This window comes from Erythrolamprus reginae, chromosome 2 (genome assembly GCF_031021105.1).
Source record: "Erythrolamprus reginae isolate rEryReg1 chromosome 2, rEryReg1.hap1, whole genome shotgun sequence".
Classification (NCBI taxonomy): domain Eukaryota; kingdom Metazoa; phylum Chordata; class Lepidosauria; order Squamata; family Dipsadidae; genus Erythrolamprus; species Erythrolamprus reginae.
Genome location: NC_091951.1, coordinates 85,275,073 through 85,299,090, shown reverse-complemented (window position 1 = coordinate 85,299,090; position 24,018 = coordinate 85,275,073). Strand labels below are relative to the sequence as shown.

General features: G+C 40.8%; 1 protein-coding gene and 1 long non-coding RNA gene across 5 annotated transcripts in view; one reads left to right on the top strand and one right to left on the bottom strand.

Moving 5' to 3' along the window:
• The window catches only part of IQSEC1 (IQ motif and Sec7 domain ArfGEF 1), a 319,130-nt gene extending 303,684 nt beyond the window's left edge, over positions 1–15,446 (bottom strand). For all 4 annotated transcript variants that reach the window (XM_070738547.1, XM_070738550.1, XM_070738548.1 and 1 more), the window contains exon 1: positions 14,183–15,446. In XM_070738547.1, the coding sequence (XP_070594648.1) occupies positions 14,183–14,451 (269 nt within the window). In that variant the 5' untranslated portion in view covers positions 14,452–15,446. The remainder of the gene's footprint in view (positions 1–14,182) is intronic.
• LOC139160543 (uncharacterized) overlaps positions 14,862–24,018 on the top strand; it is a 136,414-nt gene continuing 127,257 nt past the window's right edge. Inside the window, exon 1 of the long non-coding RNA XR_011557958.1 lies at positions 14,862–16,213. This is a non-coding gene — a long non-coding RNA (uncharacterized lncRNA). The remainder of the gene's footprint in view (positions 16,214–24,018) is intronic.

The following is a 24,018-nucleotide window of genomic DNA, read 5'->3' as shown; positions in this document are numbered from 1 at the left end:
GGATGTATGACTATTTTATATTAAGGGTTTTAACTGTTTTAATCATTGGATTTGTACTGTGCTTTGCTGTTGTGAGCCGCTCAGAGTCTTCGGAGAGGGGCAGCATACAAATCTAAATAATAATAATAATAATAATAATAATAATAATAATAATAAGAAGAAGAAGAAGAAGAAGAAGAAGAAGAAGAAGAAGAAGAAGAAGAAGAATATATTCTCGGTGTGATTTTTGAAGATTAATATGTACATTAATAATTGTAATAAGGAGCTGTATAAATATGACCATATTTTAGGGTGAGGTTTAATTTGAAGGAAACTGGCCTTTACTTGGTGTTTACTAAGAGTTAAACTATGAAGAAATGAAAAGGCTCTGTTCTTTTGCATCTTATTACCTTACAAGCAGACTACGCAGGTTCAAATCCCGCTAAAGGTATGGCTAGCTGATAAGAGCTAAATAGCTTGAACTAGATCTATACTAGTCCCCCTTCATTTTCATTATCAGAAAAAATGTTACACACACAACACACACACACCATCATTATATCATGTTGATAAAATAAAATAAAATAAAATGTAGCTTGAATTTAAATTATTTATATAGGCATTAATTTAGGCTATGGCCATGTTGGGCACAATGATGGAAAATATAACTCAATAAACCTAAAGGACACCATGTTAGGACCAGGGTATTTTTGAGAAATGGGGGACCTAAACAACAACAACAATATGTATGCATGCATTGCTGTAATTCTGGACAGACACTTCACTTTAGGAAAAATCACAAATTGGGTCAACTTTCAAGAAGGTATAGGAAAATAGCTATTAACTTATAAGATAACAGCCTATTAATAGAGTAAAGGTACTTTCTATTAATAGGCCCTTATCTCCCACACCCCAACACCTTTTCTGTCTTCCATTGCAGAAGATTAAAAGCAAATGCTGAAAATGACAGTAATAAGAGAAAGATATAAATTAAACTCCTATATCTAATAGCAACAATTTTCTTCTTGTTTACTGATGCATAGTAAATCCAGTAGATAGTTGGACCAGTTGACTAAATATTTAGATTTAGGAAACGTTAGACGAGGTAGAAAGTTAAAATCTACATTATAATTTAGGATGAATAAACTAAAATAGGAAAAGAAAGAACTCTGTAGGACAAGGACTGGCAGATATAGGAGTAAAAAGAGAAATCAGCCTAGAGCAGTGATGGCGAAACCTGTTTGGCTCAAGTGCCCAAAGGGGATGTACACACACAATAGAATGCCCACACCCATAATGCAATGCCCTAAGTACGTGCACACAATCCCCCTGCTATCCCCGCGCATGCGTACAACTCCCTGTGTTGCCCCTCCCATGCATTTACACAGGCCTCACTGATGCCTCCAGTCTTCCAGTAGGCCCATTGGGCTATTTTTTGCTGTCCCCAGGGTTCAGGAGGCTTTCCTAAAGCCTGGGGAGAGAGAAAAAAGCTAAAAAGAAGGTCAAAAATCAGCTGACACATGCACATGCACATTGGTGCTGACATAGGACAACGCCTTGCGTGTCCTCGGATATAGTTCTGCATGCCACCTGTGGCACCCGTGCCATAGGTTCGCCATCACTGGCCTAGAGTCATTACATAGCCAGAAAAAAGTCCAACCCTCCGTGATTGCTATTACTATTACCTAATTATAACCAAGTATTGACCATTAATTCAAAGATTATTATGCATAGACTTTTAGCAATAAATCAGTTAAATTAAACCTTTACATGTGAACCTGGTTTTCTATACCTGACAATCTGTGAGAAGGAAGCTAGAAAAATTAGGCATTTTCCTTTCTCAAATCTGTATCATATTTATCACAGTTCCCCTTTCCATCACCTAAACCTCATACCACTCCTTTTTGTTTCTGTTGCCTCTCTTAACCAGCTTACTTTGCCATCTGATTTTTAAAATGTACATGTGCATACGAAGATATTTTTCTCCTTATTTTCATGATCTAATACAACAGGTTCTCATATACGTATAAATGTCAGGAATCCCTGATATCCCAAAAATTATTTGTCTGACTGCAATTATTTGGCTATAGCTGCTTGAAAGTTAGAAATAGAATATATAGTATTTTTAGTTTATCAAATACATTTAACTAGTAATGAAATCTATGAACGGAAATGGTGGTATCCTCAAATTTTTTTAATTTGTTATCTTGTCAGTAAGCTTGAAGAAATATATTTCAATAATTAACTAAAGCACCTCAACTGCCTTGCTGACATCAAATATACAAAACTATAGAGAGTAATCACTGTGCATCATTATGAATTGTGAAAGAATCATTGGTATCTTCAGAATACCTGAATACTGATAATGAACCAGCAGAGGGAGCCTGAATAACTAATTATTTGTAAGTGATATAGCATCTAATATAAACTGGTTTTAAATTGCCGAATTCAGTGCCAATACAACAGTCATGCACAGAACATGCACAGAGTTATTTTTGTGATGCCTAAATTAAACATGCCATTTAAGTCTAAAATGTAAATATGTTTTCAATGTCAACTCTGCAGACTACAAGCTTGCTGGAGTTTTATGAAAGGACAGTGTTATTAAGATTTCTACAGAGGCAAACAATTTTTCCAGATCGATGCCAAATTCAAATTGAGCCAACTTTACTGTCCCTTTGGAAAAGCAATACTGTAAGTGTTGGAATGCAGGCAATGACAGGAAAATGTTACTTTTTAACAGATTATCTTGTGTATGATGAATAATCAATATAAAATCAGAAAAAGGCTATTCATGAATAAATTACATAGCAGCCTGTCTTAAACTAGGCCAGGTATCAACAACCTACTGTTCCGGAGCCGCAAGTGACTCTTTGGGCCCTCTGCTGTGGCTCCCTGTTGGCTGATCCCACCTCTGGCTGGCCCCGCCTTTGACCCTCCCCTCCCCTTTCACTCCTCGCCTGGCCTGAGAAGGTAAGGGTGATGGTGGGGGATGGAGAAGAGGCCAGGGCAGAGACAGAAAGATACTGTACAGAGATAGAGGGAAAGAAAGAGAGGGATGGAGGGAGGGAGAGCGTGAGAGAGATGTCAAAAGAGTGTTTTAGTTCCCGGTGTTTTTTAACCAGTTCTCTGCCCTAATGACCAGTTGGGTATGCATGCCTTGGGGGTCATGTGATTGGTGGAAGTGAGTGAGGTTCAGTTGGCCATGCCCACTCAGGTTTTGTGGTTCCCGGTGTTTTCTTTTCTGTGAGAAACAGGTCCAAATGGCTCTTAAAATTGCAGAACCCTGAACTAGGCAATGCTTCTAGAGACCACAAGTTTAGGAAAAGGCTGTGTTGACTTTATACCCGATTCATGGTAAAACTATTTCCTATGTCCTATTTCCTTTATAAGTGCAACTGAGTTACCATTATCTGAATTCTATTGAGCGGCTTATAATAAAATATCATTTGCTACACATACACACACAAATATTTATTGCAATGGGATTTAAGTAATGTGCAGGCAATTTTTAATCCTTACCAATACAGACTTTAGATCACACGTGGGCAAGATGCAGCCCGTGGGCTGCATCCAGCCCGCGGCGTTCGGTCCAACCTGTGTGCACAGGCAAAAACCAAAAGCCGTGCGGCATTCCCAAAAGCTGCGTGGTGGAGTCGGACGGCCTTCCCACCTGCGTGCAGAAGCAAAAAGTGAAAAAGCGGCAGTCGCATCATGCCTGTTGCTCGGCTGACGGCGCTGCCTACACCGGAGCTCTCGCCTTGCCCTCTCCACCTTTCCCGTAAGTTGACAACCTTCTTTGGGAATTCACGGCGGAGCCTCTCCCACCCCCAGTGGGGGGAAATCAGGTTGGGGAGCAGGGAGAGAATTGGAAGACTGAGAATGGAGGGAAGGAAGGAGGAAGGGAAAGAAGGAAGGGAAGGGAAGGAAGGAAGGAGAAATGGATGGAGGGAGGGAGGAAGGAAGGAGAAATGGAGGGAGGAAAGAAGGAAGGAAGGAGAAATGGTATTACTCTGGAAATATAAAACTATTAAATATGAATCTCTCTCCCCTTTTTTGGAAAGCAAACAAGCTCTTTGATAGATAAAAATAGAAGTAGAAAGAAACTAGACAACTTTAGGATTTTTTTTAAAAAATGAAATGATCAGGTAGCATTATATGAATTGAATGAATTATTAACTTAAAATTAGATAAAGGAACTTTCCAGGATCACAATGTTTCATAATTTGGAATTACAGGGAAGTAATAATGACCAAATGATTTCAGCTTTTTTCATTTAGCATCTGTTACCAGCATATTTATACTATATATCAGGGGTGGGCAATTAATTTATAATTATAATATATAATATAATATAAAACTTTTCTAGATAAGAACCGGGTCTTCAAGATATAATATATAATTATACATATATAATATAATATATAATTATAATTTATTATTATAATATAATTAACTCAGTTCTACCCAATAATATACAGTACTGTATTGGGTAGAACTGAGTTAATTATATTAGTCCGGCTCTCTAAAACCATCCCAATTTCTCATGTGGCCCTATGACAAAATTAATTGCCCACCCCTGCTTTAGATCAAGACCTTTGGCCAGATGTGTTCATTTCTATTACCATTCTACTGGTTCATTTCTATACCATGCTACTGGTAATAGAGTCTAGGAATGTTTTCTTGGCAGCAATATAGAAGTGGTTTCCCCTAATTTCTTCTGGAATATTTTTTTTAATTTTTTTTTAACCAAGGCTAATAACTCTGGGATTTTCCAATCTTCCCATCTAAGCAGGCAAGCCATGCTTAGTTTGCAAGCAGAAATAGGTCAGTTAGGTGCCGCTATCTATGATCTAGCCGACATAAAACCATGCAGCCATTATGTTAATAATGTCCAATTTCAAATCTATTAGGAACACATTTTGTAACGCATGACTGCAATAATTAATCACATTTTCAATGTAATATTTTATTTCCCCTGGCTGAATCTAAGAAATAACTTGAAAATTCTCTTTCTCTGCTCTCTTTTTGCTAATTTAAAAAAATCCCTAAAGATAGATTCCTTGGAGTCAGGCATGTTTTGTTTATCCAAATATATGCACTTTGTTTTTACACATTGATCTCTGAATCTCTTTGTCTGATCCCTGAACTAGAATTTCAATTATACTCAACTATCAAAACAAAGAATTAAGCCTAGAATATTCTTTTATTTGCACTTTAAATAAACAATTTTTATTTTTCTTATGTAATATTTGATAGGCAACCAATTTCTATACTGCTTCTGTATATCTGTTCTTCACTGGTTGGCTCACCTATCATACCAGAATTAAGCTTGTTTTCAAATTCACCTGATATATTTTATGTCCTGGGTTTTGTTGTGGTTGGCTCATGGCCAGCCACTCTGGTCACTGATTTTGACTCAGAGGAGCCAGATCCATCGGATCAAAGAAAACCTGTTTGGCTTACAGAGGAGTCAGACAGGGAGGGGGAAGCAGAGCTGGATGTGGAAGGATGTGGAAGGTGCAGGAGAGGCAGAGGCCTGCAGAGCCTGTAGGATCTCCAGTCAGAGCCTCATCTGGGTCTGATGAGGAGGTGGTGATGGATGATCACATCCTTAATGTCAGGGTGTGCAGAATGATGGGATGCCAGGATTCTGAGGCACAGCTGTCAGCAATTAAGGAGGCTGCAGCAAGTTTAAAAAGGGAAGGGCTGGAGAAAGGCGGTATGGGAAATTATTTCTATTCAATAGAGAGAAACAGAGACATTGACGTTTGGTGGTCTAGCTTTTACTTTGGACAGCTTTGAAATTCTGCTATTCAAGCCAAGTGAGTAACTGGCAGAAGAATGCCAGAGACTTTTATTGCCGGCTTCAGCTGTTAACCCTGACCTCTGGATCATAAACTAATATTCCTTTGCGGTGGCTGTAGCTTTAAGCCAATTTTGTACATAAGAAAGAACTTTGCCTTTTGCAAGCTCCTTTGTCTCTCTCTGTGTGTCTGTGTGTATACTGCTTCCTTGGGTGGAAAGCTGGCCAAGCAGAACAGGTTTAGTCTTAAAAGTAGTAGCACACATTGACTCAGGGAGAAAAATAAAATAACTGCAGTTGGAATTTATGGTTAGTTAGAATACTGTTTTCTATTTAATTTTTAAAAGACTCATAATATAATCATTCCTTTACACTGGGAAAACCATTACTCAGTTTTATATTTTGTATGAGCTTCCAGCCAAATGTTCTTATCTTTAAAGTGAATTTACAGAACAGCACATCAGAACTGCACATCACATAAAATTATAACAGATATTACATTTTATCTCTTACTATTAATAAATTCAACTTCAATTGTGCGTTACCTGACACTAAAAACAAATGGATTTTTGAAGTGTTGCATACAACAGAAGAAAACTAAATACAGGTGGTCCCGGGGGTGGGCTGCTGCCCAGAAGGGTGGGAATGCATTGGAGTAGCGAAAATGAAGCTCCACCCCAGAGCACCCAATTTGCACTGAAAGATGTTGAAAGAAAATGCAAGGCATCCTGCATAAGCCACGCCTACAGCGTGGTAGTAAAAAGTTTGGTAACCCTTCCCTGGGTGATCCTCAACACAACCACATTTGTTAAGTGAGTTTTGCCCCGTTTTAAGCCTTTTCTTGCCTCTGTTGTTAAATGAATCTTTGCAGTTGTTCAGTTAGTAACTTCTCCATTGACTTTGTTTGTCAATGTCAACAGACCAAACTGTTTATCTGTATTTATCTTAAATACAGAACATCTGCAAAGACTGAAAATATCCTTGGAAGCTGTAACTCATTTAAGAGAAAGCAATTAACTGAAATGTTAATAACACAAGCAACTAAGGAAAATAGAAGACAGTGTAATAGCTGTAGTGTATATAATGTGGCTAGATTAAAAGCAAAATAATATCTAGTTCCTAATGTAATTGGAAGCAAAAAGAAAATTCAATGGTGAAAAGCTATATGAACTGTTGATACATGTAATATTGGAATTATGAAGCAAGACAAAATTGGAGGTCTTCATGTCCAACTGACGGTTTAAACAGGACATCCTATAAAAATGGCTGTCCTATCTCTTCTTTAAAAACTCTAGTGTTGCCTCCAGAACTTCTGAAAGCAAGCCATTCCATTGATTAATTGTTCACACTGACAAAAAATTTCTCCTTAATTCTCTGAATTAATTCCTTAATTAACTGTATTAAGTTTCAACCCATTTACTTCTTGTACTGTCCTCAGTTGCAAATAAAATAATAAACAAAATAAAATCTTATACTATGGGAATCAAAAACTCAAACCTTGTCACATCAAAGCATCTTTGCAGATAATCTATTGAAGACTAGAATTGTAGAAAAAGAAGTAGTACTATTATTATTAACAAAAGAGTGTCAGAATTTGTAGTTGGATATCATAATCTTCTTTTAACAACCTCATAATCCCTTGCGGGGTTGAGTCTGGGCAACTGAATGGAGCTGAGTATTTATTGGACGCTTGCCTTTCCTGTCTCAATGAGGTGACACTGAGAGGGATTGGGGATCTGCGAACCATAGTCTATGTGGCCAGAACAGATCAATGAGGATTACCTCCACCTTTTCCATCAAGACTTTTCAAATGACTCGTGGAATAAATGGGAGTGGAGGAAAGGTGTAGAGTAATCCTCTGGGCCACAATGACTGAAAGGCATCCGTGTCTGATGCCCCCAGGGAGGCAAACCTCGTGAAATATTGACTCATTTGTGAATTGAGGAGGCTGGAAAACAGGTCCATCATCAGTCGGCCGAACATCTATGCTATTTCATCGAACTTCTACAGATGAAGTCTCCATTCCACCTAATCAAGATGTGATCGATTGAACCAATCAGCCTGGACATTGTCCACCCCTGAGATATGGTCTGTTCTGAGCGAGAGGAGAACATGTTCTCCCCATGGATTGATTTCCTGCACCACCAACATCAGTTCTGAGCCTCGGTGGCACAGTGGTTAGAGTGCAGTACTGCAAGCTACTTCTGCTGATCACCAGCTGCCAGCAGTTTGGCAGATCAAATCTCAGTAGGCTCAAGGTTGACTCAACTATCTCAGTTGACTCTCTTGACCCAGAGAGTCTGCGAACAATCACCGACATTCCTGAGGACCTTGCCGCGAAGCACATTGCTATCAGGAATGCATCTTCTCTGATCTGGGCCACTGCAATCAACTTGTTGATGTCTCTGTGAGCGCGACTCTCACTGAGTGCAGTCTTCTCCTGTAATTGCTAGAACCAGATTAAGTAGGATCTGGCAAAAAAGGAAGTGGTCAGCATGGCGCGACTGCCCATGCGCCAGACTGTAGGCTCATTGAAGAGGAATGAAGTAAAACAGATTGATGAAACAGGATATTTTTTGATTGATTGAATAAAAATGTATAAATATGTATGTTATTGACATTTTAAGGTATATGTGTTGACATAAAAATGGAAATTGTGGAGAATTTTTTTTAAAAATTACAAAAAAAGTACCGTAATTTGGTCATTACTTTACAGTATCTCTTGAGCACTCTTTTTATCAAGTAAAAAAAGCAGATTGCAGTTCAATGCTGGCAAGATAACATTGCTAAGGATTCTGAAGTCCTTACATCCAGAGATCATTCCATCTGTATCTTCGCATGGGACTTCCTTAGGACATTGCACTTCCTCAGACCCCACTGATGTGGAGTTGAGCAATTTGGGGATCCTGTTGGATTCATTGGTCCTGCTCAAAGACAAGATTGCAGCTCTGGCAACTATTGCTTTTCTATAAATCATGTGTCACCCTATTCATGGCCACCCATGCCTTTGCCACCTCTTGGTTGTTGGACTATTGCAAATGGGCTGCCTATGAAAAGCATTCAGAAGTTGCAGCTGGCCCAGAATTCAATGTCAGAAAGCCCCATCTAATGGTTCTGTGACCTTGCACTAACTCCCAGTGGTTTTCCAGATGTAATTCAAGTTGCAGGTTGTCCTTATACTGCACAGAGGCAAACTATTTGCAAAATTGTTTGTATAAATTGTTGGTTGTTGGACTATTGCAAATGGGCTGCCTATGAAAAGCATTCAGAAGTTGCAGCTGGCCCAGAATTCAATGTCAGAAAGCCCCATCTAATGGTTCTGTGACCTTGCACTAACTCCCAGTGGTTTTCCAGATGTAATTCAATTGCAGGTTGTCCTTATACTGCACAGAGGCAAACTATTTGCAAAATTGTTTGTATAAATTGTTTTCTGCTTACCCCTCCATATTTGACAACATGGGCATGCTCCTGGGCTTCTTATTTGAAGCACTGCTTTTTTGATGGCTGTTCTCTGAAACAAATATCCCTCCCCACCCCCGATATACCACCCCAAACTCTGTTCATCTTTTAACATCTGGCTCCCCCCCCCCAGGTCTTTGGAGGCAATCCTTTGTTTGCCTTTATTATGACTGGTTGTCATTTTAGTGTTTGTATTTCATGTTCATATTTATGCACTGAGTATGTTTTCATATTACATGGGCCTTTTTCAGATTGCTTTATTGTTGTTGTATAACACCGATAGTACCACCATTTGAGTTGGGTGGCCTTATAAATCCAGAAAATAAATCTAATAGGATTCAAGAGGCAAACCCAAGATTCCTTGTGATTCAAATGAGATTCTTCCGGATGGTATTCAAAAGGTTGGTATTTAAAACATAATTATTCTTAATAGCCTGGACACAGAGTTTAGTTAGGTAAAGACTATATGTTTTCTGTTTCACATATTACTGTTGTGATAGTTAATTAACTGTTGGGATGTGATTATTAGGGTTTTAATCAATATTATTTTATTCTTAGGAGTGGCTGTTTGGAGTGGTGGTTAAGGCATCAGGCAAGAAACTGAGATATTTTGAGTTCCAGGCCTGCTTTAAGCATGAAGCCAGTCACACTCTCTCAGCCATAGGATGGAAGCAAGAGCAAACTATTTCCAAAATCTTGTCCAAAAAGCTGCAAGGCAGTCACCAGAATTCAGGATTAACTCAAAGGTACTCCCCTCTCCTCTTCCCTCTTCCTGATTAAAAAGCACTGCTAGCCATTCAGAATTATGGATGTTAGATGGGCAGCCATATAAATTATTTAAATAATTCAGTAAACATTTTAAAAAGTAATCATTTCACTAGGAAAATATGAACTACACATGCAGCTATGCCAATTTCAAGATCAGCAATTCTGATAATACTGGAGTACAGTTGAAATGGAACTATTACAAGCGCAGCAACTAATCAAACAATAGAATTTGATAATTCCACATAACTCTGAATATATGTGATCCAAAAAAAATGAATGAATTAGTTGGTTCCAATGATTTAGTTGGTTCCAATTCTAATCACAAAGGAAAAATCAGCTTGAGACAAACTGCTCAAGAATGTCAGAAAGAAGACAGTCCATCATTTGTATTAGGGCATACAGAGTGCCCTAGCACTGTGTTTTTTTTCTGCTGTGGCCCATAATACTGTTTTCATCATATCCCTAGTCCAGTGATGGCTAATCTTTTTGTCATTGCACAGGAGCACAGGGGGAGGGTTATGCATGCGTGCCCACACCCATAATTCCATGCATCTCACTACCCGCACACAATCCCGTTCTCCCCCTGCTTTTGGCACAATGGGCCCATTTTTCACCCTTCCCAGGCTCCCTGGATTTTCTAGGGGCTTGGAGAGAGGGCAAAAATAGCCTTCCTCACCTCCCAGAGGGCTTAAGGAGGCCAGAAAGGTTGCCAACTTCCAATGGGATGCTCTCCCCAGGCTCCAGAGGCTTTCTAGGTGCTTGGTGAGGGTAAAAACAGCTTCCCCCACTCCTCCTGAGGCCCTCCAGAGTATAGACCCTTCCAGAGCCTCCACACAAGCCCTTCACTTACTTCAAAATGGGCCACTGAAAACTCCTGGGAGGAGAGAGGGTGTGGCCAGCCGAAAATCAGCTGGCCAGCACACACATGCGCGCTAGAACTGATCTAAGACAATGTTTCCTGTGCCAGCAGGCCTGCCATAGATTCGCCATCACGGTCCTAAGTTAGGCTTGAAACATTCTTAACCGTACATTCGTGAAATATTTTTAAATCCAACACTATCTGTGGTAATCTCAATTGGTAGCAGGGAAATTTTGGGGATTGAAGTCCAAAAGTCATAAAGTTGTCAAAGTTGGACACCCCTGGTCTGTATTATCGATCAGAGTTTGTACCCCAGTAGCTTATAGTAAGATACATAATTTAAAATTATTGTTTTGGGGCAGATATAGTTATACTTTTTTCAGATATCCTAACAACATTGCATTACGTCAGAGGTGGGCCCCTCCTGGTTTGCATTGGTTCTATACAATGGGTAGTAAACCAATGGTGATGTTACCGAGATGGTTCTCTTGGTGCTGGTCTGTTGAAGCATTTGGGGGGGGTGTATGCTAAGGTATTTTTTCTGGTTTTTGCATTGCAGAAGCAATGTTTTTGGTACTGCGCATGCACGCAAAATACATGTACACCTGTGTGGTACAGCCACACAGCATGCAATACACATGCAGCCATGTGGCACGGGAGGCAGCGAACCAGTGGTGAGGTAAGTTAGAATCCACCCCTATACTACATATTAGTAAAAACCTACATGGATTTTTTTCAGGTTGCTTAACAGAGTCAAAGGAGAAAGTGGAGCACAACGTCTAGTTCTGAAAAGTCTAATTACAGAGCCAGCGTTTTTCTGGCTAAACCAACAGTATGTTGTCAATATTCATATCACACAAAATAACGCCTCTTGGATCAACATCTCTTGTGATAACAGAAGCCTGGTAACTTTAAATGTTTGCCCTGAGCTGTTCTGGCTATACCTCAGAAAGATTATAAGCATTCCATAAATACCCCAGATTAATACTGATCCCAACATCAAATCCACTTAGAGAGACTTTAAGAATACTGTGGCTCTCAAAGCTGTAACTCACTGCTTTCTTCCAAGAAAAAAACTGCTTTCTTGGAAAATCAGAAGAAACAAATAAATGAAAACATGACAAATAATACATATCGTGTCTGATATTGGTAAAAGTATCAATTGGTAAGAATTGGTAAAGGTACATTGATAAGAAAATGTCTAAAATATGACAGAAGGCACATCTATATAATTTATTCTCTGGCTTTATACACAAACATACATAGAATTAAGGTTTCTTTTTTAAATCAACCCTCTTACTGTGAAAGCAGGACCTCTCCTTCCTAAGAGAAGCACACATTATTGTAAACTGCATTATAGGTTAGAGGAATTGTTTCCCACCCTTCTTACAGGTTCAATCACTTATTTCATCAGTTTATATAATGATTTGTTATTAAACAGGATTTAGCCTCAACATGATTTAAATCAATTTTAACATTTCTATCATGTAAAAATGTTACATATTTTACTAAAATAAACAATGTACCCAACAACAAGGAGAAAAATAACAAGAGGCCAGCAAAACAGTGTTTGGTGGACAGCAAACAAATAAAAGACATACCTCACTCATACATACCTTTATACTGGACAGATAACAAACATTTAAGCCCACTTCCTGGGACTTTACACTGAGTAACTACATTAGCTAGAAAAGGAATATAGTTCCTATTCCAACATAACATATTTTCCTAGACGGAAGTCACCTCTGCACATAAGCAGTTGATTATATTTTTCCAAGTGCACACATTGTAAATATTATCTATATGAATTTGCAATTGAAAAACACTGCAATACAGATGCAAATGTTGGAACAGAGACAGCAACTCAGTTTTAAAACCCACATGCAGCAGAAACAAGGTAGTTTCTAATGTTGAATTATGATCAGTATTTGCATTGTAAGACAATACTACTATCTGAATACATTTTAGTACATCTGTCTTAGGTATACAGTCTGAATGAAAAGTTTCTTTTTAAATCATGCGGACTAGTAATAGCATGCATCATTTTAAGAGTCATTCCCCTTTTCCAATGGAAGGGAATGGCTTTTAACCCAGCTGTAAAAAAAAACCCCTTTAATACTTTCTACCAGTAACTAATTAGGCATCTATCAATGAACACTTTTTGAGCAATTTAATTAAACCCATTAGCTGAACAGTCCCAAAAGAGAGATACAGTTTTACTTAACTATATCACAATTATTAAGTTTAAGAAGACATACTGGTCATCTCAAAAAACTTTTTACATTTATTGAGGTTGGGGGAAAACAAAACAGACAAACAATGTAACAAAATCCAAAAAACAAAGTACCTGAACATTTTGTGCCATGAATTCTGATTAATAAATAGGTTTTCCAAATCTACTTAAAGACATGTGCTAATTGTAATTTCAATCATTTGTTTAAAAAAAAAATCAGAGAGGTTCTTCTGTTTTTGAAATAACCTTATGGTAAGCAGTAATATAGCTAAACGCCTTTCCATCTGCAGCAAGCATTGCATTATGGAAGCTTAAAGCCATCTGAAAATAGAGCCAAGGATTGAGAGCAAACTGGTTCCTGACGATCAACAAGTTTAGATGTGAAGGAGTCACAGTTCAGAAGGGTGGCCACCTGCCAATGTTTACTGACTCTCATTCGTTCGTAACTAACTCCACCTCCAAAGTCTCCAAACGCCACTCATCACACTGCCTTGCACTAGAAGACCAATTCTTTCTCCAGGACTAGAAGGCACCAAACAGCATCCTTCACACCCTTTCTTCTTGGAAGCCTTCCGGATCCCTTAGCAGTAGCCACAGTTTCTGTCCACAGGCAAACCGCGGGGTTCAAAACCCTCTCCCAGAAATCATCCCTTTTTGGGGTGAATCGGGGCAGGAAATTAGGAATACATTCCTCGAAGGAGAGACAACTTCGCCAGCCAGCCGAGGGAGGTTGCCACAAACACCTCAGCTCTCTCGCTCTCTTTAAAAAAACATTATTATTCGCCTTTTGCACTCTGGCCCACAAGAGAAAAGAGGCAAAACCAGGAAGAGCATCAATCAAAGCCCGAAAGAAACCAGCGGGGAATTGGAGAGGGCGAAGGAGAAAACGCGGCTTTTGTTCTGAGATCATCCGTAACCTCACAACTACCCAGCCAGAGACAGCCCCCAAGGCAGGGAGAAGCATCGGCTTTTAACCAGCCCGGTGGCTAATGCTCCGTGGTCACCTGGCCTGCTTTAAAAGCGTTTACGCGTGCCCCCCTCCACACGTCGATTAAGACGCGTGACCCCCGTTCCTTACTTTTCACGCTGGGCGATTTCTTGCCCCTTCCCCGGCAGTGCGGACAGGGCAGCCTGCTGCTGCAGAAGCAGCAGCCTGCAAGTGGCCAGGTGCCGCCGGTGCTCCTCCTGGAGCCGGCCGTTCTCGCGGTACAGCTTGGCCACTTGCTGCTCGAGCTCGTCTATCCGGAGCTTTTGCTTCTCCAGCAGCTCCTGCTGCGTCTCGATTATCTTGTTGAGTTCCTTTAGGTACTCCGCCGCCTTGCTCGGGTTCTCCGCCGGCGTCTCCATGGCCCGGCCAGCCGCCGCGCACCTTCAGCGGGGTCCAAGCTCCAGGGAAGGGAGGGAGGGAGGGAGAGAGACAAGCAAGCAATGCCTGGGAAAGTCAGCTCCACCGCGGGTGTGGAAAGTGGGCGACCCCAGTCACCGCCACACACACACACAGTTGCAAGTCCGCTTCTCGGCTAAGGAAAGCCGACCGAGCAGTTCCGACTGCGAGCCGCCATTGCCTGCGGGGCCCTCTTGACTGCTTTTGACCCAGACCGGCCGGGCGTGTTCTTTCCTCCAGTGGGAACGTCCCGCGGCTGTGGCGCGCAGGTTTCTTTCCCGCCGGCCTTTTTTCTCTTCAAGGGAGCCCAGGGAAAAAGTCCGCCCCGGCCACAGCTCCGCAACCAGTTCCCCCTCACCTCCGCCGCCTCTCGCGTTGACTCCTCCCGCTTCCTTTTCTTGTTTCTTTCTCTTTTTTTCCCTTCCCTCTCGGGCTCACGCAGGCGCTTTGCCCCCCCTCCCGCAGCTTCTGTTACTGGTCTCGTTTAAACCGCAACGGCCCCTTGGATTCCGCACGTCGACAACGCGCAAAGGACCGGCGCGGAGTTTTTGCAAAGTGTCCGCGCTGCTTCCCCGGGCTCGGGAGGGAAGAGTTGGTGCTTTGAGCAGCTGCGTAGCCGGGTGGTTTTTAAGCCGCCGGGGTTGGTTGCTTATCACCGCGGCGTCCTCTCGGACGGTCAGGCCAGTCCCAGCATTTCGCCATAACCCCCCCCTTTCCCCCCCGCCGGCAAACCGAGGCGGAGGAAGGACTGTGTATGTGTGAATGACAGCGGCTGCGGGACCTCTTGCGAAGGCGGGAAGCCGGCCAGGGAGTGACCGGCACGTGGAAGCAAAGCGAGCAGCAACCTCCCTCTCCTCAGCCTGGCTCCCCTTTAGGACTCGGCGTAAAGATGGGAATGTCGATCTGCCGAAAAGGACGCCGCCTTCCTCCTCTTCCTCCTCCTCTTTTCTCCCACCCGGTTGCGAAGAAGGAAATAGCGAGGGACACCAGGTGAGGGGGGAGGACGGTTCAGAGCGCCCGCGGGAGGCGACGAACCGAAGTCCTCGCGCCTTATTTTATTTTTTTAAAGGAAGGGGAGTCGCGCCTCCTTTTTTGCTCGGAAGCCCTCTGGCGGTCTGACCCGCGCGACGAATCCGACCGGCGGCTGAAACGTGGACCACCCTCAGCCGCCTTGTCCGTATCGACGGCGTCGTTGGACAAGCCTCGCGGAATTACCTCCCTTTCGGCTTAAAAAAACAACAACCTCCTCCCGCCTCCACACATACACGCGCCGCTGAATGTACCCCGGGGGTTTCAATTCAGAGAATATTACATTTTTGAGGGAAAAATAGAGGAAGGAGAAGCTGGAAGGCGGAAAGTAAAGCTTCTCTCGCCGCCCTTCCTCTCCCTCCCCCTTGAGAAAAGAGGGGAAACGGGGGTTCTTCCGACAAGTGAGGGAGCAGGGGGCCACCCACTCCTTGCCAAGAGCCGGAGCTGTTTGCAAACATCGCCAGCCGGCGCGCTCCAGGCGGCAGCTTTTTAGCCATATGCCCGCGGCCACGCTCCCCTCCCTCAGACTGGCGATTGCGAGCGCTTGGAAAAGGCAGAAGAGCGAGCGCGTCCTCCCTCCGGGGGAGCCTTCGCGCGAGTTGGGGGGCGTGGTGGAACCTATTTGGAAGGGATCCGCGGCGGCTGACCAAAGAGACGACCGAAAAGAAGGTGCCTAGAAGAGAAATAAGGAAAGCCGTAAGTTGGGGAAAACGGTGGGCGGCAGGGAAGGGGGAGCGGGATTTGCTTTCCTCTTTTCTCGGTCGCTTCCCAATCGCGTGGCGCTTCCCCCCCCCCCTTCCCTCTTGGCGTTCAGAAACGCGCCTCGGTGCGCAACGGACTGCAGTAGCGTTTGGGGCTTCGCTTAGCCGTAGAGGTCGTCCTCGACTTACGACAGTTCATAAAGTGACTTAGGGTCGGTTCCCCGCCCCCCCCCGTTACAACCTCACGTGATCGAAATTCAGGTGCTTGGCAACTTGTTCGTATTTGTGACCATGGAAGCATACCGCGGATGCATGATCCCCTTTGGCAATCTGCTGACCAGCAAAGTCAGTGTGGAAGCTAGATTCGCATAACAACTATTTATTTTATTTTATTTTTTTGTCAAACATGTATAGGATAGTAGTACAGTAGTTTGTATAAACATAAGTTGACTTCTCCAGATTCCTAAGAGGTGAGTAAGGGGCATGCAGAAGTGCACTAGAGTGTCCTCCATATCCTGTCGTAATGTTTCTCTTTTACTAATATGTACCTAAATAAATATATGTTTGTATACCACCAATACATACATGACAAAACAAATAAACATAAGTAAAAACTAATGATAAAAGAGGACAATGTAGGACAGGGATGGTAGACAAAGTGGTGCGCTTATGCATGCCCCTTACAGACCTCTTAGAAACAGGGAGAGGTTGACTAGACCAGTGATTTTCAACCTTTTTTGAGCAACGGCACATTTTTTACATTTACAAAATCCTGGGGCACACCACCAACCAAAATTACACCCTAAGACACTCTCTTCTCTTTTTCCATCCCTGTCTCCTCCCCCCCTTGTGTGTGTGTGTGTGTGTGTGTGTACACATTCTGGAACCCTTTCCAAAAACAGGTGAGGGCTGGGGGGTTTTTTCTCTCTTATTCTCTGGGTGCTTTTTATCATATGCTTTAAATCAAGAGTCACTTCTCTCTCTCTTTTGTTTCTCTCTCTTTCCTCTCCTTCTCTGTCTCAATCATCATCTCTCCCTTCCTCTCCTTTTCTCTCTTTCTCTCTTTCTTTCTTTCTTCCTCTTTCTCTCTCTCTCTTGCTTTCTTTCTCTCTCTTGCTTTCTCTCTTTCTCTCTTCTCTCTCTCTTGCTTTCTCTCTCTCTCTCACTCTCTCTCTCTTTCTCTCTCTCTCTCTCTCTCAGCAAAAAGTTGCGAGACCGAAACCTGAACTTCCTTCTTCGCGGCACACCTGACCATGTCTCGCGGCACACTAGTGTGCCACGGCACACTGGTTGAAAAACACTGGACTAGACAATCTAAGGTTAAAGCTTTTGGGGTTTGGGGAAGAAACCACAAAATCAGGTAGTGCATTCCAGGCATAGCTTACTAATTAGTTTTCTACCTTATCAACTGCGGTGGTTCACTTAACAACCTTGGCAAGAAAGTTCGTAACATGGGGCAAAAGTCAATTAACAAATTTCTCCTCTTATAACAACAGAAATGTTGAGTTCCTTTGTAGTCCATAAGTTGAGGATTACATGTACAGGTTTGCAAAAAGTCTGTTGCTGTGAAACCAATCTAGGCTGAAGTTTCTTCTAATGATGGATCTATAAGGCAGCTTTGAAGTTAATATGGTAATTCAGAAAAGGAAGAATCTTGAGGCTTTTGAATAAAGGTTTTGGTAAAGGTTTTCCTCTTCCCTTTTTTGCAGCATCCAAGATATTCAGAATAGAGTGGACCCATCTAATAACAGAATAGCCCTGAAACAAATGCATTCAGTGTGTCTGTGGTTAATGGCTCTTCAAATTAGCTTTCCCAAGCCAAGAAAGCTACAGGACTTGTTGGAGAATCGGACAACAATTGAACAGGGTGGTGGTGGTGGTACTAATATGCCAGAGAGGTGTTTCATTTGAAAAGTACTGGGGGAAAATTAGGAGCTTGATTATCTAATTTTAACGTAATTATTATTCCGCCCCTCCAAACCTCTCCCCCTAGGAATAAATCTTAGAAGTTTAAACAAGCATATCTTACTAAAAACAAATATTATAACTGAGGTATCCTGATAAATCTGTGTAACCAGTTTAATAGCTAACCAAATAAGTCTAAAGATGATTCCACTATTTGGGCAACCCGGGGTATTTTATCCTTCAACAGACAATATGAAAAAGGAGGAATGGGGAAGGAGTATTTAGCAAATATGAAAACTTTGCTGTCTGAATTTATCATCTTAATCATGGGATATTGGGTGTGGGGGTGGGTTATAGCTAGAATCTCTTGTCTTCAAATTGCACACAGGACTTTGAAGGAAAGTGCAAAGAATGATAAATGACCCATGCTAGTCAAAGTACCTAATTTGAATGTTTACATTTTCCCACATTTCTATTTTAAGGCTATGAAAAAATGCAGACAGTGGATATTGTTCAGCTTTCCTCAACCTTCTGTTTTCTTTACTGTCCAGCCTAATTAGGAGTTCTGGAGAAAGTCTGTAGAGATTCTCAGTCACCCAGGCCATGGTTGTCCCAAAGGTGCATTTTCAAGAGGCAACTGGACATTTTTCTTCAAATATCTTCAAAAGAAAAGAAAAACAAAGCTCCTTTGTGCCTCTTGAAAAAGCACATGTGGGACTGTTCTGGAGAACCCAACACTTCAAAGAGTGTTTTGGGACTTTTTTTTTTTTGCTTAATATAGTGTTTGAAACTTACTATATATTTGTATGTAGATGGCTAGTTTGTAGCTCAGGTGTGCCACATAAATTTGGCCAGTATTTTAGTAGGAAACCTATAATCCTTTGGTACTAAATTTCATATTTCTGACCCCTTTTGTCCTTGACCAACACACACATGCTGCCAGTTGCATGTATTCTTTTAAAAAATAAATATTTTTTATTTTTTATAAAAAATATAATTTTTTTAAAATATTTTTTTTAAAAAAATAAATACACAGGAGATGCTTCTTTCTTAATTAACTCAGCTTCAGGGGAAATACAGAAGAGATTGTTCTTGCTTAAAGAAGCTCTAACCCACTTTATTGGTCATTAGTGATAGCTGATAACCAGGTGCCCCAAAACCTCATCTGATTGGCTGGAACCCTCCTCCTTATCCAGACTCTTCTCAGAACTTTCAGGATTGTTTTAAAATAAGTTTTTTCCAGTGCTTTTACTTACTAGAAAAGTGTCTTCCAGGAATGTTATGAGTTGATGCACAAATTTTAAATCACTTAAGAATATATAGCGATTGAACCAACTTTTTTAAAAAAGCTTTTACCGGTATTCCTCATTTACAAGTAACTTTTTAATGTAATGTTTGCAGAGGTGGGCTGCTAAGGTGGAATGGTGATGTGCCCCGTGGCTCTGAGTGCTAATGGAGTCCAGCGCAATTCTGCTACTGCACCTAGGCAGGTAGAGAAATCACACGCAGGTACGCCCGTGTTTCGGTGCAGTTACCATGCCAAAACATGGGCACACCTGCATGTCCACAGTATGTAAAGCAAAAAAAAAAAAGCTAAAAATTATGAGCACAATTGCAGTTGTGAGCACCTCGCCATAGAGTCAGATATGACTAGACAGGGAAACCTTTTACCTTTTTCTTTATATATGTTAAATTCCAACATGATGTAGATCTTTAGGCATTTACAGTAATGCAAAATTATTTTGTGGTATAAGTGTGATGGTTTTCGATCCCAGGCTCACAGCTTGAAAACGAAGGAGGAATCCACGCACTGATATTTCAAATCAGTCTTTTATACATAAAATCTTATTTTTACAAGCTAACATCATGCGTATGAGATAATCTTGGCAGTTTTTGCTTGAGGTTAATTAAGATATAACATTTCCACAGCTAGGCTGCTGCCAAAGATCAAAGCTGCTCGCATTCCTTCATGGGATAAGGATGCTCAAGTTTCATGGACTTACTTTTACAGCTTTCCAGCATTTCAGCAGACAAGGCACTTTTTCTCCAAGGATTTTTAGCAGGGAAATAACAGATGTTTAGGGTAACTTGGCTGAGACCTCAAATCATCATCCAACCCCATTGCAAAGCATTGTAACTCCAACTCAAATTACCCATATGCCACCCTTAAATACCTATAGGAAGTGGTCAACAATTCCCTAGAGTTAACAAACTACAGACTACTTCCTTTTTCCATACAAGTATTCTTGTCTTTTTCTTTAATCTTCTAAAGCGGGCATCTAGCAAAGGCTCCAGATCTTCCTCCTCTAAGTCAGAATCTACTGTCATTGGTATATCTGCCACCTCTGGTGATACTTCAGGTTCATCCAGGTCTATTTCTCTCTCACTCCCACTCTCTGCATCAGCTGACAACACTACTGGCCCAGGGTACCAAGTTGGGCCTGGCTCATCCTCCTCAGAATCTATCATTACCAGAGGTGGACAAGGAGCACTCACAACAGATGGTGGATTAATTCTGGTTCATAAATATATCATGGTATAATTTTTGCATTAAATGTAATAAAATGGCTTGGAAGGTCTTATGTCTTTCTGAAAGATAATGTACAATACTAGCAAATAGATATTGATGAAATAATATCTTGTTTTAAAACTGTTACTTTTTGGGAAGTGTCTTATGCCTTTCACAACCTTGTCCAATTGTAAGAAACTGTCTGCAGGTTAAAATACATAATCTCTGTTGTTCAGTATTAAGGCTTTTTTTATTATGAAAAAGGAATTCAATAAAAGATACCTGTTAAGAGCTTTCTTCTACAACTGCCACCCTTTTTTTCTTTCTGAAAGTACAAGTATTTACACTTATAATTGTATATTCTGTACAGGTGTGTGTGTGCGTGTGTGCGTGTATACACACACAATAAAATATATATTTTATATATCTACAGACTTTCCTTTTGCTATCACAAAACGTCTTTCTTAAAAATTATAATTTCTGCAAAGCAGAGAGGAAAAGATGATTGTGAATATAGGCTTGAAGATTCGCTAAGAATACTCATTACTTTACTAGATGCCCCTGTGCCCTGTCTGAAGTGCTTAGAGAGAGAAATAACAATTTCTCCCAGGAGCTTTAAACAGACTTCTCACTTTGTTGCACAGATGAATTAAAAAAGTTTACCAACCAGGAGGGAGAAGAAGCATATTTATGGCATCAATACCCCATTCAGGTTTTGTACAGCCAAATCCAATTGCAAGTTCTTTTTGAATAGAGTGACAGCAAATTGACTTTGCCTGGTTGTACCAACAAGGAAATTTTAACTGAAGCTTGATTTAAAAAAAAGCTTAAAATATTGTAGCCGATTACTTCTAGAAAGATATATCTTACCAGACCTTTGGGTTCTCCGAAAATGCAAATATTAATAATTAAATAAAGCAGTTGTTTACAAATATTCATCATGGCAGTTTTTCTTTATATCATGAGAATAGCATCAAAGAAAGCATGCAAAGAATCCTTGGCCTGCCAACACCACCACACACTCATATACACGCACAAACTAAAAATATGTTTCCCGTTATGTTTATTGGAAGACATGATATGGTAGAACTAAGAATCCTTCCGTAGAACCTTTCGATTCTTTGAAGGAATTTTACATACTTTGAAACCACAATAATTTTCTCTTAATCATTACAAACGTCCATCTAGCTTACAGTATTTCAGCCCCACTAGGTAGAGAAAATCATGAAACTAACTAAAAGCTAAAATTCGGAAGTTATCTGCCGTACCTGTTTATGAACATTAATTAGCTTCATTGCTAATGTGTGCAATTAGCAATTGCTACCAATCTGGGACTCGACCAACTAGTAATGAACAATACTAGACTAAACATCTGCCTTGACCTCATATTCTGCAATAACAAAATCAGAATTTATGGACTATAAAAAAAAAAAACCTTTTCCAACAGCAACCACAACGTGATAGACTTCAGCTTCAATTTACACCATTGCAAGAATCATCTTAATAATGGAACACCCAGGTACAACTTTTAAAAAGCCAACTATGAACTCATAGACACTCTCTCAACCATCGACTGGCAAACTCTATTTTCTGGCTGTAACATTGCCAACAATCTCTATAACATCTTCTTGCTCTAAGTCAAAAGGACTATCAGACTACACATACCACTAATAACCACCATAACCAAGAAAAACAAACTATCCATATCTATAAGGAAGCTACAATTAAAAAAATCCCTCTGGCAAAAAAACAAAGCAGGCTATGTAGCTGACTTCAAAAACCACTACAAAATATATGCCACCAAATAAAGATGGAATGCTCCAACTATCACAGTAAACAAGAGGAAAACCTTCGGCATACAAAATCCAACCACACCTTCTACAACTTTGTAAACAGCAAATGTAAGGACTTGAGATCCCTCCCACCACTTAAAGGACCCAAAGAATGCTATGATGAAACAGTCAAAGCTAACCTCTTCAACTCATTCTTTGGCTCAGTCTTTGTAAACAGCAATGGCTCATGGCCAAAGTTCCTTAGTTGTACCACAAATGCTCACAATGATTTAACACAAATAGACTTCACTGAAGACAACATTGAAAAAGCTCTACACGGCCTAAAACTTTCTCTGTCAATCGAATCTGATGTGCATGCTTCCTAAAAAAGCTCTCTACAGCCATAGCTGTATAATCTTTGAAAAATTCTACAAGCTCAGTTCCCTACCAAACATATGATCACTAGCAACAGTCATTCCCCATCTTCAAAAAGGGAGATCCCAGTCTAGTAGAAAACTACAGACCAATTTCTCTATGCTGTGTCACATGCAAAGTCATGGAATCAATCATAAATCAATCCATTACCCTCCAACTAGAAACTAACAACCTACTTTCAAACAAGCAATTTGGTTTCAGGAAAATATTATCTTGCAATCTACAACTACTACACTACAAAAACACATGGACCTCAAAACTTGACCAGGGCAAAACAATAGATACAATTTAGATAGGCTTCTGTAAAGCCTTTGACTTAGTGGTTCACAATAAACTATGTCTGAAACTGAAACCCTACAGCATCTCTGGACCCCTACATGAATAGATAATTGTGTTCTTGTCAAACAGACAAGTGGTCAAAATAGGGAGTGCCCTCTCTAATCCTATTCCTGTTAACAGGCAGCATTCTAGGACCAACATTCCTTATAGTCTATATAAATGACCTTCGCAATCACATTACAAGCAACTGCCTCTCTTCGCTAATGATGTAAAACTCTTCAACAGCACTGCTAAAAAGACCTTGACTTTGTGTCAGAATGGCCAAACATCTGTCAATTCCAAATTTCAACCGACAAATGCTCTGTCCAACACATCAGCAAAAAGAATCAGAACACCAAATTCAAGCTGAATAGACAAGACCTTGCAGACCACCCTCACTTTGTCAAAGGGATCTTGGAATACTTATATCAAATGACCTAAGTGCTAAATCCCATTGTGTCATCTCAATAAGGGCGGAATAGAAATCTAATAAATAAATAAAAAGGCTTCAAGAGTTGTTAACCTAATCTCACGTAGCTTCTTTGGTAATATCACACTACTAACCAGAGCATGCAAAACATTTGTCAGACCAATCCTTGAATACAGCTCATCTGTCTAGAACCCACACCACATCTCAGACATAAATACATTAGAAAGTGTCCAGAGAGTCCTCCACTCCTCTACCCACAACAGAATACCGTACGCAACTAGACTTGAAATCCTGGGCTTAGAAAGCTTCGAACTAAGTCGCCTTCAGCACGACCTAAACCTAACTCATAAAATTATCTGCTACAACGTTCTTCCAGTCAACAAATACTTCAGCTTCAACCACAACAATACACGAGCACACAACAGATACAA